At 41.1% G+C, this 12,920-nt stretch overlaps 1 protein-coding gene across 1 annotated transcript in view; it reads left to right on the forward strand.

Annotated features, from left to right (window-relative positions):
• The window catches only part of LOC147688519 (glucagon receptor-like), a 153,415-nt gene that overhangs the window by 79,802 nt on the left and 60,693 nt on the right, over positions 1-12,920 (forward strand). Inside the window, exons 7-9 of the mRNA XM_086939936.1 lie at positions 8,946-9,105; positions 9,393-9,453; positions 11,133-11,202. Of these exons, the coding sequence (XP_086796062.1) occupies positions 8,946-9,105; positions 9,393-9,453; positions 11,133-11,202 (291 nt within the window). The remainder of the gene's footprint in view (positions 1-8,945; positions 9,106-9,392; positions 9,454-11,132; positions 11,203-12,920) is intronic.

Raw genomic sequence — 12,920 nt, forward strand, 5'->3', positions numbered from 1 at the left:
ATATCTAACTCCTCAATGGATTAAAAATGTCTACATTTGGTTTTGAATATTGGAAGAATAACATTGAGACAAAAAACATTTGGGGAACAAAAGAATGGCAGGTACAAGGTGTAGAAGCATTGTTCAGAGCCTGCATGATCCCAGAACAAATAATGTTCCTGAATGACACAATTCAGCAAACAACCTGTCTTGGTTTAGCCAAGATAAAAGATTTGTACAACCCGTCCATACCAAGGACAATGCCTGATAGAAACACCACTACAGATGAAGGGTTAGACGTGACCTATATTTTAAAACAAAACAGAACACTTCCTGATTGGAAAAAATGGTTAATCTGGCGCACAGACACTAATAACTGTCATGATAGATTCCTGAACAAAATACAGGGGTTCAAAGAAAACAGGCCAGACCCAAGATATTCCCAAAGACAACATCAAGTGATAATCACAATATACAGTGTGGGAAAGCTATGCCTCGAATGGCTACAGAAATCCACACTTCCAGAAATTAAGCAACACTTAACTTTACTTAAAGAAGGTGCTGACTTGCGAGATTTCATACTGGGACCTCGCAAACAGCGTCAGAAACGTTTCATATACGCCGGTATATACACCGCATACAATGAAGCTTGGAAATTAAATCAAATTGAAACTGCTGAAAAAATACGAGAAGTTGATCGTATTAATTTAGAAAAAGCATTTTCTGTAGTGGACAATGGGTTAACGACTCTGTCCTTCAGAATCTATTCACTGGATAGCATTGTATCATCTGCTATTGATATAATAGAACAGGATATGATAATGTTACAACATGGTCAGTCCCAGTTGCGTTCTATTGTACAGCTAGGCTGGACGTTACAAAACCTGCGTTCAGGTCACGTGCCTTGGCGTCTAATCAACATAACATCATTATTTTCTATCTGTAACCTTACTGATAGACAAATCTCGTTGGCACAGAAAGGAGCAGACTATACTGTGCTAAGCATTGAAAAACTTGAGATTACCATTGACAATGTCAGAAAGACCTGTCATTGAATGGATAATACATGGCACCATTACAATCCAGATAACGACTTTTCAGTTTCAATACTGCCAAGAGTATATACCAGCAGGCCTGTATGAAAGGTTGGGTAAAGGGTACATCAAATCAACCTGGAATTTACCATTTACACACAGGTGTTGGAGTGGGGGAAAGAAAGAGGTATTTCTTAGTGGTAGTAACTGCAAAACATCACTGAGCGGTACACTTCTATGCGAAGGTATAAACCTGCATGGACCTTGCAAGGGTTCATCAAATACCCTTTCATGTCACCTGCACGGAACCCCGGCTACACAGATAGAGCCATTTTTCAGACATCTTTCCAATGGTAGCTACGTTATATTAAGTGACCGCAGCTGTTGTGGCAGGGTGCCAGGGAAACCCTATCTCGTGAGCGTCACTTCCAGGGTCATTTGTTGTATGCAAGTATTGTATCCAAAAAGCAATCCAGACATGGAGGCGGAAATTTGACCTTCTGTGAATATCTCTTCTATTCGAATTGATACTTTAAGCAGAATTAAGTCTATTCTTTTACAGACAACTGTGCGTTTAACCTCGTCCAAAGAAACGTTCGACCTGCAAGCTGCAAGGACAGCGGCAGAGATACATACCCTTTTATCAAAAAACTGGCCTGTGCATTTCATAGAAATGTTAAGCCAAATTTTAAACATGTCAGATACCAGTGGCATCACACATGTACTTAAGATGATTTTTTCGGTACTGTTAACACCCTTTGAGACAGACCTGGGCATCTTTTCGAATTTTGTGCACTCTCTTTTTGGTGGCCTGCCACTTATTTTGGGACTCGTAGCAGGAATTTTATTTTTGCTCCTTCTGCTCCGATATGGCAAGCCAAGTCACAAACAAAACTCAGGCTTCGATTGAAGAAACGATCCGAGCAATACAATACCGAGACCATATCACTAAGGCCCTCGGATTGGCCCGGCTAAGAGATCTGAATACAACCTGGTTTCTTTCATTCAGACCGATCTAGCAAAATTGCATCTTACCTGTGCTTTGATGTCTGCTATGCAGAGAAGAATGCGTGTTGGACGTTTGTCCTACACTACCATCAATAGTACCAATGGATATCGACGCTTTGCTTTGTCCAGTAACGACTCATGCAACGTGTTGTCCCCAGCGGCTACCGATTCGGATGACGGCATTCGTTGAGACTTCACCATTACGAGTAGGTGGCGGTGAAGTACGAGATGAAAGCAGCAGCACACAGGTACAACCTTCTGTGAACATTGCTGATCTAAACACCGATGATGGCAATGCATCTCATATATGCACTATTTCAACTTTTTCGGAGTTGGACCAACTTTCACCTACTGTGGTAGACACGTTTTTGCTGGTCTATCTGAGGTAATGTTCTCTCCTAACAACGAGAATAACAATTGAAATAGCAAGCACACAGCGTTCCCCGTAATCTGAATTCGGCCTTCAACTTATAAAAAAAAAAATCACTGCTGAAAAGACTGAAAAGAAAATTATTTTTTTCTCTCTCAGAACTTCCAAAATATTTACCCTTTTTTTTGTCACACTGTACTCTGCTTAAAGTAGAACTATTCTTAGAGAACAGAGCTTCCATTTCTAGAGACTCTAGAGACAATATTTTGAATCAGCCTCTAGCACACTTACAATCTTGTATGAATATGTGATGAAATGGTCTCGGCCTTCTCTTCTGTATTAAGAGCCATTTCATAAATGTAATTTTCGCAATTCATTCAGCTGCTATTTATGTTTTAATTATCTGAATGATACCACTGCTTGAATGCGTACAGTATAATACTCATTTTCGTGTATCTATACCGTTTCAAATGCATTTACTGTATTTTGGGGTGGGATGGAAAAACACATGCATACCTATATGTTTATATATTGCTTAGTATTTAGTAATGATGGACATTATACGTGGAGTGGGTGTTGTGTTTTATCTAGGACCCTAATTAAATATTTCATATTTAGTATTAGCCAATGCAAACCAAATGTGGCGAGGCTACTTCCTTAGACTCCTAGAAAGCACAACGAGTTCTTACAACATACCAAACCTCCAGCAACCTGGGAATTCCCCGTGCTTTTGTTTTGATTTGTCTTAGAACTCCTGCAAGCACTGAAAGAACGGTCAGTTCTTAGTGACATCTTTAATTGACGTCTTATGTCCAACCTTACGTCAAACACGGCACCTTCCAGGTATAAATATACCAACGTTTGCCTTAAGCAACACACGGTGGTGTGGAGCAGAGCGGCTATCTACTTATCCGAAGCCCAGCTGATGCGATTGCCGAAGGAAGCCGTCCCTCCCATTTGACGCACTGAGAAAGACGCTGTCTTTTTCTCCTGCCGAGAAAATCCTGCTCTGGTGTTTCCAGTCACCCTCGCGGGTTACTGGGAGATCGAGTCCTGAAAGCGAGATACAAGACCTCCTCCATTCTAAAAACCAAGGTACGGAGCTGATTAGATCCTTAGAGAATTCTTGGGTCCGATACTTGGCAAAAAACTAACTTAACTTAAACTGCAGCCCATCTACTCCTTCCCACGTACTAGGCTTAGGTTAGGTACACCGGGGTAGGCGTATTTAGAAGCACCAGTTAAGTACGTTTAGTCAAGCTTTTACCTTTGTATGTAACTGTATATATTTTATACCTTTTAAGTATCATATGGCTCAGAAACCATATCAATGCTTTTACAGTATTATTTCATAATACTCCTTTTACTGTACGCACTTTACTTTATAACAAGTACTGTAATCATAGCAATTCATTTCTCTTGCATGAGAAAGAAGACTGTTCAATAAATAACACCTTTTTATTGAAAACGCCCGTCTCTCTATTTCTCTGCACTCTGGTGAAACTAAGTATGCACAACTGACTGAGTGAAATAGCCATCTATTGTTTTCACACGACTCTGGAGATATACTCCTTATTCTGGGGGTGCAAAGTTGTCATGTTTATGCGGTTGTCAGAAGCTGAATCCCTTCTTGTTTAATCAGGGAAGTTCACTCCTCCCTTTTCATTCGAGAAAGTTTCTAGTGACCTCTGAGCTAGCTGGCAAACCTAAATTAAGTCTAACATATTCAATAGAGACCTAGTTGACCTCAGTCCAACGTCTAAACTATCGTTTATGTTATTCCAATGCGCAGAGCCTATTGGGAAAATAGGAACTACACTACAATGGCTTCTCTGCTTACTCCGGTTTCCTCTGTTTGTTTTCTTCCAGGCCTGCTGTGTGGTCTGGCAGTTGTGTGCTGTGGGTCTCTGTCTGCCTCCTGCCCTGTGCTACCGCCTGTGCTCTGCGTGGGCTTTTTCCGGTTGCAGGTTGGGCTGGGGTTCTCCTGCTTTGATAGTTTGCTTGTCTTTGGCCCTGGCTTCCGGCTGTTTTTTTGCCCTGTGGCCTTTTCATCCTGGCTGTCTCCTGCTCTGCTCTCCTCTCCGGTGTTGAGTGGGGTCGGGCCTGGTTGGCTCCTGGTTGGGGGGGTGTGCGCCCTGGGGTTTTTCGGCTGCTCCTGCTGTGGTTTGGTGTCAGACCCTGGTTCGATTTGCAGCCTTTTCCTTGTTGGGCTTTGGCCCTGCTGGCTCTTTGGACCTTGTGTGGCCAGGTTCCTGGGTTTCTGGTCCTGTTTTCCCTGTTTTTTTTGGGGCTTGGCTTGCTCCCGGGTTCTTGCTGTGGCTTCTCCTTCTGGGCTGGGTGCTTGGTGGGTGTCAGTGGCAGTCCTGGTGGTGCTGGTTGTTCTTTCCTGGGGTCTGGGCTGTTTCAGTTTTTTTGATTGGCTGCCTCCTTGCTGGAGCTGTGGCCTTCTGTTCTCCTTGGCTCGGTTTCCAGTCCTTGGTTGTGTCCCTTTCTGGCAGGTTCTGGATTGCTGGCAGGTTGCCTCCTGCAGTCCCCTACTCCCCCCTTAGTTTTTTTTTTTTGCTCTCTCGGTTGCTGCCTTGGTAGGGTTTCCTGCGTGTGGTTGCTGGTTCGGAAGGCCGGTTTTCTGCTTTGCTATTCTCCACTTTGTCAATAAATAGGACGAGGACATAAGGGACCTGGGGGTAATGCTCTATTACTTACCGGTACTCTTCATTATTCTAGATCCTGTTGTCCTCTTCCCATTCATATGCCCCTCCCTCCCTCCCAGGCGGCCGGCCTTCCTGTGTGGGCTTGGTTGTACAGGTGGGATGCTGGGTAAGAACTGCTTATGTACTCCCGGTGGGAAGGGCAGTATTAGGGTCCCAGCATTCCTCTGGTCTTTTTTTCTGTCGAGAGATGGTGTTCTCCACTTTGTCAATGGATGGGATGAGGACAACGGGACCCAGAGTAATGAAGATTACCGGTAAGTAATAGAGCATTCATCCAGTTGAATGTTCAGAGCAGGATTTGGGTATCACTATTGAACGGAAAAAAATGGGGAGATTATATTGTGTGTGGATCTATGTTCTTTGAATAAAAATATAACTGTATAATGTCATCCTTTCCCAAAGATTGAAGAGATGCTTGCACAAATTGGAGAAGGTAAAATCTTTAGTACTGTAGATTTGAAAAGCGCAGATCACCAGATCATACTTACAGTTGGATCACAACTCATTACTTTCATTACTCCATTTGGAGCTCATAGGTTTCTCAGATTACCTTTTTATTTGACATCAGCAGCTAGTGTCTTTCCAAGACATATGAATATTATGTTTAGAAATGTTTCAGCTGTTTTGTTATATCAGGATAACATTTGAATTTTCGCTTCTGACATTGACTAGCATGATGACATATTTCAGAAGGTACTGAGCATTTTACAAGAACAAGGCTTGGTTGCATGCAAAGACAAGTGTAATGTAAGAGTTGAAGAAAGTGAGTATTTGGGGCATCTTATAAGTGGCAGGGGGATTGAACCTAAGGGCAAATTAATCAAGGCAATAAAAGGGGTGCCTACCCTTTTATTACAGACAAGGACTCCCTAAGATTTTTCCTAGGATTCAGTGAATATTAGGCGCGCTTTGTCCATGGTTATTTTATAGTATCTAAACCACTAAAGAAGATTTTAGAAACAAATCAGACGTTTTGTTGGAGTGATCAACAAACTAAATCCTTTTAAAAAGTCAAAGATTTAATTGTCACTACCAATGCTTTAAAACCTTTTGTTTGAGGTCAACCCTGTGATGTTACTGTGGATGTAAGAGCTGTTCTTTGCCAAAGAATCAATGGTAGAGAGTGGCTAGTTGCTTGTATATCACATACCCTTGAATGAGCTGAAAGTAGGCATAGCACCACTGAGGAAGGTGTTAGCTTGGGTGTGGGTGGTGAATAGACTCAAGACATATGTGTGGGTTCACAAGTATAATCTATTAACAGAGCACAAACCTTTGGTATATTTTGTGAGTGCCAAAAGTGTTGGAAGAGCATCACCCAGATTGGTTAGATTGATCATCACATTACAGGAATTATATTTTGACAAAAGCTATGTTCCAGAAAAGATTATTTTTTAGCTCATTGTTTATCCAGACTTCCTCTTAATTATGCTGAGTGTGAACCTGATAAAGAGGTTTTTCCCTAATGAATGTCTTACTGCTGCATTATATGCTCTATCTTGATTAAATTCAGGTATTTCTTCGGCAGAATGCCGTGATTAATTTTTTAATTGATCAAACTCATCAACATAAACGTTTTTGGTCAAGTGCATTTGGAATTGAGTGCAAAACTAGGGATATTTGTAAGAGGTAATTTATTCATACCACCTGATAATCTAAAAAAAAGTTTTATGATCTTGCACACAAAGGCCATTTGGGCATCACTTCCCCAAAGAAGATCTTACTTAATCATTACTGGTTGCCGGGTTTAGATGGAATGGTTGAATATCTTGTCAACAATTAATGAGAATGTTTACTGGATAACAAATGTTGCCATATTAAAAAACTGCACTTATCACCGTTGACATGTCTAAAAAAACCCTGAGAAAAGATTGCTATTGGTTTTTTAAGTCCTTTAAATTGTTCGTCAGTTGATCCAAGCTAGCGGACTTAGTGAATTATTAGATTGCTTGTGATAATTTGCATATTAAAGAATTATATTATGCTTTACGTTTTTAATGTATTCATTTTATAACAGTATTATTTTTTAAATGATTATGCATTGTAAAAAAACTAACATTTGTATTTATTTTTGTGTGTGTTGCAGTTTTAGAGTAACATGGTGGGAAGTTTTTTTGGTTTATTTCTTAATGTTCTTAGTTTGTACGTTTTTATAATTCTTTCTAAATATAATTGTACATTTAGCAATTTTCGTTTTAAATATTTACATACATTATATGATGGTAAAATTAATATATATGTTACATATTTGTTAAAATGTGTTTTATGTTTATTATACTTATATATAATGTTTTATGGGAATAGTAGATTTGAGCCTTTCTAAAGTCCAACACTATTCCACTGCTGCTCATTTTTAAGTGGCAATAGTAAATGTGACCACTCCAAGGTCCAGCACCTTCCCTGGTGTTGTTTATGTTGCAATGAGCATTATAAATCTCAGCCTTCTAAACTTCAACACTTTCTCTAATGTTGCTTATGCTGGAGCTAGAATAGTAAATCTGGCCCTTCCAGAGTACAACACTTACCCTACTGTTGGTTACATTGAAGATGGAATGGTAAATCTGACACTTCCAAAGTCCAGCTCTTTCCCTCATGTTGCTTAGGTTGGAGTGGGAATAGTAAATTTGACTCCTCCAAAGTCCGACATCTTCCCTACAGTTACCCATGTTGGAGTGGGTTTAGGAAATCTGACCACTCATAAGTCCAACACTTTACATTCTATTGCTCCGGTCTCAAAGGGACTAGTAAATCTGACCACTCCAAAGTCTCTATTTATGCCTATGTTGTAGTGGGTATAATACATAGGAGCTCTCAAAAGACCATCACTTTACTACTGTTGTTTATGTAGTATTGAGTATAGTAAGTTTGATCCCTGAAAAGTGGAACACTTTCTCTACTGCTGGCTTACATTGAAGAGTCAATAGTAAATCTGTCCCCGCGAATGTCCAATACCTCGGGGGGGAGGGGGGTGGGGGGGTGAAGGGGGCATTTAAGGAAACCAGAAACTGTGGAAGTGGAAAAGGTGAAAAGTGGCAATCTGTTAAACTGAAGGTGGTACAATGTTGAGTGCTGTGCAATAAAATAAAGAGGGTATTCAGGAGCAAAGCAACACTCTTGGGCCATGATTTAAAAGAATTGTAGAGAACTACATCATTTTGTACTACCCCATGGCCCTTTTTAATGGTAAGTACATTGATGCAATGTTTTATGTCCTGCTGCGCTGCTTTACACCAAGCAAACGGTAAAGCAAAACATTTGTAATGACCACCTAGAGGTTTCCAGTTTAAAAGCCATACTTCCTCACAGGTGGCTTTTCTTTTGATGATTCCTGGAATGCCCTAATGAAACAGCAAACAAATGTCTTCAACTAAACACTCTCAAGGCTCAATGTGTGTTTTTATAGAGCTGCTTTGATGCATTTATCTGCCATTCAAGTGACTTTGCTTCAAGTGTCCTATCTACTTTATTCATGATGCCTCAGCACTCAAGAAAGGTTGTGCTCTTCAGTCTGACAGTGTGTGTGCCAGCGGGGTACAGAGTTGCTGCTCCTGGTGTCTTTGTAGGCACATAGAACAGTAGGTGGGTTTCCTTAGTGGGGTCACCAATCCAGACATCTAATGTTGGAATGGAAACGATTTCAGCCTCAAACAGTTCCTGGTTGCAGTAGGCTTGGGGTTGACAAAGAAAAGGTCCATTCATTTCAGTGACATTCTTTAGGCCTTGGACCTCTTGACTGATAAATCTCTTGCAAAATTCAAGGTGTGTTATCATCGTCATTCATTTCTGTAAAAAGTAGATAAGCTCCCCCACATTTTAATCTATATCTTGTTTTTTTTTCACTAGGCTGCTATTGGCTGCCGTGTGGCTCAAGTCGTGATGCAATACTGCATTTTGGCCAATCACTACTGGTTCCTGGTGGAGGCCGTCTATCTGTACAAGCTTCTCATAGGAGCAGTGTTTTCAGAGAAAAATTACTACACTCTCTACCTGTACCTGGGCTGGGGTGAGCAAAAAGCAACTAACTTCCTAAAAAATCTTTGGTCATTAAATATGAAAACATTAGCGATAAACGTCAAAGAATATGGAACACAACCAGGCCTGCCCGGGGTGCAGTTGCGGTGATGGGGCCTACTATTTTCATATTGGCACAACCTTGGTGATTAAGCAGGCAGTCTATCTACACAGATTTATAGGAGTAGGATTAATGTGAAGAATAGCAAATTTACATAATTGGATTTGGAAAGCTATGCCTTCTCCTGTTTTTTACACTGTATCCTTTGTCAATTGTAGGCACACCTGTAGTGTTTGTGGTTCCCTGGATGGCTGCAAAGTATCTGAAAGAGAATGCAGAGTAAGTACAGTCAATGATAGCGGGCACAAACAAATGTGCAGCTATCACTCTTTCTCATTTTGTTATGTTATGCTATGTTATGTTACACCGTATTCATAAAGCGTGTGTACACCAAGAAGGGTTCATGGCACTGTAAGTGCAGCTACATATTGGCAGGGACAGCATGTGAGCTGACTCTCTCAATCATGCATAATTCCAAAGCACTTCCCACATAGAGCACACTGCATTCATGCACTGCTCCAATCAAACACAACAAAGCCATATATATATACTTACGATTTCTATCTCTAACTGCTTTTTGCTTCAAAGCTCACAGTGCTCAGTGAACCATTATACAAAATGAGCCCAACCTGGCCAACAGCCACAGCAACAAAGATTTGTCACCTGGGCTACAGTACAAACCTACATCATCCCAGCAAAACACAACCTACAGAGTAGCATGCCACCAGCCAACAAAACACTTCAGTGTCTAGTTAGGTGTATGAGGTGTTACTTCAATGATAATAGCATGCAATATGATAACATCTACAGCCTTCTCCCCGATCAGATACTACAAGGATATGAAATACTTCTGTCTCATTAAGAGTATTTTTTGGTGAGGTTATGTTTCTGTTCTGTCTGGCTTTACTATAATATATTATTATCTGCTTAAAAATCAAATGAATAGGGTTGAAAAATTCCAACACACTTGGGGGCAATCAGGTGCTCTATGTTCGTTTGTTTAGTCAAGGAAGAGATGTGGCGCAGCAGCCAGGGCAACTGACTCCAGAACCCAGAGGCTCACGGTTTGATCCCCGACGCCGGTGGCAGATCAGCTCAACACCATGTGACTCTTGGCAATAGCTCGGGTAATCTGTACGGCCCCAACGCCCTGACACCTTCGGATAATTGTTCACGCTTTACAAATACTTGACAATATTTAACATTAAATGCTACATTAAGTTATACTACGGCATTATGGTGTAGGTATCTGTACTTGGCAGTGAACAATTTCACAGAAGGGCAGGCATTCAGGTTTTCAGCAGATTAAGAAATGCCCCTACAACACAGAGATGATGTAAGGAGTTCCAGAGAAATGCATTACTAACAATGCTCAATCTTGAGGAAATGTTGAAAGTTTCTATGAAGATGATCATAAAGCCATATCCAGTGAGTTACTAATAATTTTGCAGATGTGGTCTAACCATAAAAAAAATGGTGAATGCACCAAGCTCCACTATCATTTACCATTGGCATATTTAGAGTGTGTACCATGTGTATATGGAACTTTTGGGTAATTAATTGAAGTATACACTTTAAGAGGCATTATAATACTCATGTTGTGCCTGTGTAAAATCAGAAAAAATTACACAAACAGAGCAAAGTGTTGACACAATATTTGCTTTCAACTGCTTCTATTATTCTGGAATCTAGCAGTGACAAATATGTGTTTCCTACAGAGATACAGAGATATAATCGTCTCAAGATTGGACCCTTTCTGTTTCTTTTTGAGAAAAAGAATGTTTTGAGAATCTCAAGAGTATTTTAAGACCCCACAAGGAGTTGGTTTGGCACCATGGAATTCTACAAAAATGCACACCTTATGTCAAGCCAATCTCTCATCTGTTTAAACATGCCTTATGCCTACAATGTGTTCTCTTTTATGCCAAAAATGTATTTTCTTTTCTGTTATGTTCCAGGTGTTGGGCTCTGAATGAGAATATGGCCTATTGGTGGATCATCCGCATTCCTATCCTCCTTGCGTCACTGGTACGGCTTTCCTAACCATGTCATGAGTGATGTAATATGTGAGGCCATAGGCAATACATTGTGGAGGCATAAGTTATAGTTAGCTCAGATAACTATGACCACTGAATTGCAATGGTTTTGTATGAGACTAACTATAATGTTCTTATAACCTTTGATATGTTCAATGAATTTCTAAGATTGAATTCATTCTATTTCCTAGCTATAATGTCCCTGTAACTTTTGTTTTTTAGTGAATTTCTACGTTTTTTAATTCTATTTCCTAACTATAACATCCCTGGAACCTTTGTATTTTTAGTGAATTTCTAAGTTTTTTTTAGATTTTTATTTCCAACTTATAACTGTAAACTTTGAAAGGGGTGAGTGAGTGCCTGTGTGGGTATGTGAGTGGGTGAATAAGTGCCTGAGTGGGTCTATGAGTGCATGAGTGTGTTTGTGGGTGGGTGTGTGAGTGGGCGTGTGAGTATCTGAGTGGGTCTGTGAGTGGATGTGTGGGCTGTATGGGTCTATGAGTGGGTGTATAAGTGCCTATATGAGTCTGTGACTGGGTGTGGGAGTGGCAATTTGGGTCTGTGAATGAGTGTGTGAGTGCCTGTTTGGGTCTGTGAGTGGGTGTGTGAATGCCTCTGTTGGTCTTTGACTGGGACTATGAGTGGCGCTATTGGTTTGTGAGTGGTTGCGTGGGTCTGTGAATGGGAGTACCTGTGTGTGTCTGTGAGTGTAAGTGGCGCTGTGGGTTTCGGGCATTTGCATACTTAGGGTATTTAAAAGGGAGAACCTTGTATTCTGCTATCACCAGAAAATTACAAGAAAGAATCCACGTGTCACAATCGCTACAGATGAACAGTCAAATAGCATATTATTCACTCCCCATTCTCCCTGCAGTGCTACTAAAGGAATCTGGCCTAGTGACAGCACAGGTGCCAATTGAAGATCTCATAGAGGGTGAGACTAAAGCAAACCTTGAGTCACCATAGGGTCCAAATGAGTATGGGCCAAATCTCCAAATCAAGTGAATTTCACTGCGTAATCTGAGTTCGAATGTGAATTGGACCTAAAATGAAATGGGGGCTGGGTCCTTGAGGCGTGGGCACGGACGCAGTTGTTACAGGTCTACCATGCTAGAACGGATAGTCCTTGGGTTGAACGAAGAATGATGGATTCAGTAGAAAAACAGAATGTTGCATAGGGCTGGAAACTAGAAGAGAGACTGGTTACTTAGGGTAGGAAGAGGGTTGGGTGGGGGACTTAGTGGTCTGGGCAGAATGAAAAGGAAAGGAATGGTTAGGGGCAGGTAATAGGCCAGATGGATGGTGGTTGGTAGCTTGGAGGAAGAAAAGGTTAGGTAGGAGAATGGGCATGCTTTGAGACAAAAAGGCAGGGTTTGGGGGATGGGGAAAAGTAAATAGCAGGCTTCTTCGCCAGAAATGGTTTATGAGAGGCAGGTGAATGTTCCTGAGAAAGGACAGTTTTAAATAAGGGCAAAGGTTTGGGTTAGGTGAGGTACAGCTTGGTGCAGCAAGATGGCCCCTAGCAGCAGTCAGGACCAACTGGTGACACAAGTGTCCCCAGGCCCAGTTTCCTTCAGGCTCATCCCACTCACCACGATGGGACTCATCAGGAGACAGAGCTACAGCCTCTGGGATCATGTGACTGTTGCCCCGCCCAGAAACAGAAGCATACCCTCATTTGACAGAGTTTGGCAAGGCCTGTAGAAATGC

Source organism: Lissotriton vulgaris, chromosome 10, assembly GCF_964263255.1.
Source record: "Lissotriton vulgaris chromosome 10, aLisVul1.2, whole genome shotgun sequence".
NCBI lineage: Eukaryota > Metazoa > Chordata > Amphibia > Caudata > Salamandridae > Lissotriton > Lissotriton vulgaris.